The sequence below is a fragment of the Asparagus officinalis genome, chromosome 8 (genome assembly GCF_001876935.1).
Source record: "Asparagus officinalis chromosome 8, Aspof.V1, whole genome shotgun sequence".
NCBI classification, from domain to species: domain Eukaryota; kingdom Viridiplantae; phylum Streptophyta; class Magnoliopsida; order Asparagales; family Asparagaceae; genus Asparagus; species Asparagus officinalis.
The window spans coordinates 41,862,592-41,865,104 of record NC_033801.1 but is presented as its reverse complement, the minus strand read 5'-3'; the positions used below and the strand labels follow the sequence as shown (position 1 = coordinate 41,865,104).

At 38.0% G+C, this 2,513-nt stretch overlaps 1 protein-coding gene across 1 annotated transcript; it reads left to right on the top strand.

Annotated features, from left to right (window-relative positions):
* On the top strand, positions 590–1,320 carry LOC109821167 (abscisic acid 8'-hydroxylase 3-like). Its single transcript, XM_020387356.1, has 3 exons — positions 590–909; positions 990–1,108; positions 1,236–1,320. Exons 1-3 carry the CDS (start codon positions 628–630, stop codon positions 1,318–1,320), a joined length of 486 nt encoding a protein of 161 aa, XP_020242945.1. The 5' UTR covers positions 590–627.

Genomic DNA, 2,513 nt, shown 5'->3' with positions numbered 1-2,513 from the left:
CATCCAAGACCGTACTATCCGTGTGAGATTCTAGAGGTGGCTCCTACGGCCTCAAGAGGTGGCTCCCGTCCTCTCGACGTAGGACTTTGCGTCGCATAGCACTTAGCTCTCACAATTCCGGTTGGCTTGGCTCTGATACCATTTGTAACGCGCCGCCCCGGAATCCCGAAGTCAGTACGCTACTAGATCTGATGGACTGGCCTCACAAACCATCACATATCTTTTCAACACGTTTTGTCCTCACTCACGCGCTCCCTGGAAAACTTCCCAGGGGGTCACCCATCCTAGAATTTCTCCAGGCCAAGCACGCTTAAATTTGGAGTTTCTAAGAGTTGGGTTCCCGAAAAGAAGATGCATCTTGATGGTATGAGTATTCCAATCAAATCTATCAATACTAATCACATCACCCTCTCAAGGGTTGGGGTATTACAAATGATTTCTCAATATCTCACAATGAAATCGAAAACATATACATACACAAAAATGTCTCAAACAATATCCAATATTATTTATACATACACAATGATTACTTAATATATGATATTAGACAAAACATATACATACATAATGATCACTCAATATCTCTATCTGTTGAGTAATTTCAAAAGAGAGGTATCATATAATTTCATGCAAACCAACAATCTCGATGATGATCAAATCACTGACAACATCATTGGTGTCCTCTTTGCTGCTCGTGACACCAGCGCAAGTGTTCTAACATGGATTGTCAAGTTCCTCAGCGAAAACCACACCATCCTCCAAGCAGTAACATCATGTTGTCTTAGCCTTCTTCATTTGTCAGGCTATCTGATACCAAAAGGATGGAAGGCCCTGCCATTGTTTAGAAATATTCATCACAGTGAAGAATACTTCCATCACCCTGACAAGTTTGATCCTTCAAGATTTGATGTAAGAATTGTGAATGCTTCGAACGTCCCCTGATCTGTACAAACCTGTTCCATTGATTTGATCCCCTTCTTTTCTTTCAGGTTGCTCCAAAGCCTAACACTTTCCTGCTGTTCGGGAGTGGGACCTACTCATGCCCTGGGAATGAGCTAGCAAAGCTGGAGATGCTTGTTCTCCTCCATCACCTGACAACAAAATACAGGTCCCAGGCACTAACCAACTACTGCATCATTTTAAGTTTCACTTTGTTTCAGTTAATTGCTTCCGCAACTTATGGATGGCATTCTTTATCCTTTTTGTCTCTGATGATGTGTTGTCAACACTTTCAGATGGACAGTATCAGGTCCTGGAAGAGAAATTCAGTTCTCGCCTTTTGCGCTACCTTGGGATGGATTGCCCGTCACATTCACCTGAAGACATGACTACCATTTGCAGAAGTCATTGAACAATGTCATAAAAGAAAACATAAAAATATAATCATGTTGGCAACAAGCTGAGGTGATGTGTTGCCTGCAATAATCAAAGAATTTCACAGAACGAAAATTTTCGACATGAATACGTTTCATTTTCGCTGAACCGTGAGGCTGAAGTTGATTTTTTTACTTTATAATCCAAGGAAAACAAAAAAATGGGAAGAATGATTTAAAAATTGCTAGAATAAACATACATGTATATTGTTGCACGTTCCCAGGATTGCCAATATAAGCCTGTGTGTTTCCTGCAAAATTAATGAAATTTTACAAAATGAACACAAATGAAGAACTGAATTTCCTATAGAGTAATCAAGGCACATAGGATTTGTGAGGGTCCTTTGAACACAGCAGTGTAAACATAAACTCCAAGCTGACATTGAATTAAAACTGAATTCCCTTCAGAATCCAAGCAAATCAAGGGGGAAAATAGAAAGAATAACAAAAAATTGTTGAAAGTTACCATACATGGGTTATTTTGAATATTGTTTCGGTTGCTACATGGAATACCTGAAAATGAGGAACTTAAGGTGTAAAATGCAGTTAATTGAACATGATTCAAGCTTGATAATGAGATAAATATTGTAATTAATGTATAATACAATTAATTTTCCTCTCTAGAATATGGAAATTCACAAAAATAGAAAGAAGATATCCAAGAGTAGCATGCATGCTATAATGTGATAAAAGATATGACAAGATCTGCACACCTCTATGCCTTGCTCCATGTGCCATTCTGGGGTTTGCCTTACCCCACCAGAACCGACACATAAATGAAATCCCTGAAACATCAGTTAAAAATGATTAAGAATAAGGGAAAAGATCCATAAGACATTGATTGATTAACCCCTTTCATGAAACAAAATAGAAAGTGCATACTCATCACTTAAAGCAAAAACTATAGCTTGAACATTCCAAATTACCTACATGGGGTTTCTTTGAAAATTTCCTTTCTTACTTCACTATTGGCAGTCTCCCCATATGATTTAGAATTCAGGATATCTCATAACCAAACATGAAACTTCTCCTATCAGCCATATCAACTTAAGAACTTTGGTAAGTACAAAGTAGAACATGTGTGCTTTATATTTTCAATGTTACTTAACACTAATTTCAAATCAGTATGCAACCAAGACA

Excerpts from the sequence above, each read along its gene's own strand:
- LOC109821167 (XM_020387356.1), top strand. The coding sequence starts at position 628 with ATGCAAACCAACAATCTCGATGATGATCAAATCACTGACAACATCATT. Across the intron at positions 910-989 it reads TTGATCCTTCAAGATTTGAT|GTTGCTCCAAAGCCTAACAC; the intron begins GTAAGAATTGTG and ends CTTTTCTTTCAG. Across the intron at positions 1,109-1,235 it reads CACCTGACAACAAAATACAG|ATGGACAGTATCAGGTCCTG; the intron begins GTCCCAGGCACT and ends CAACACTTTCAG.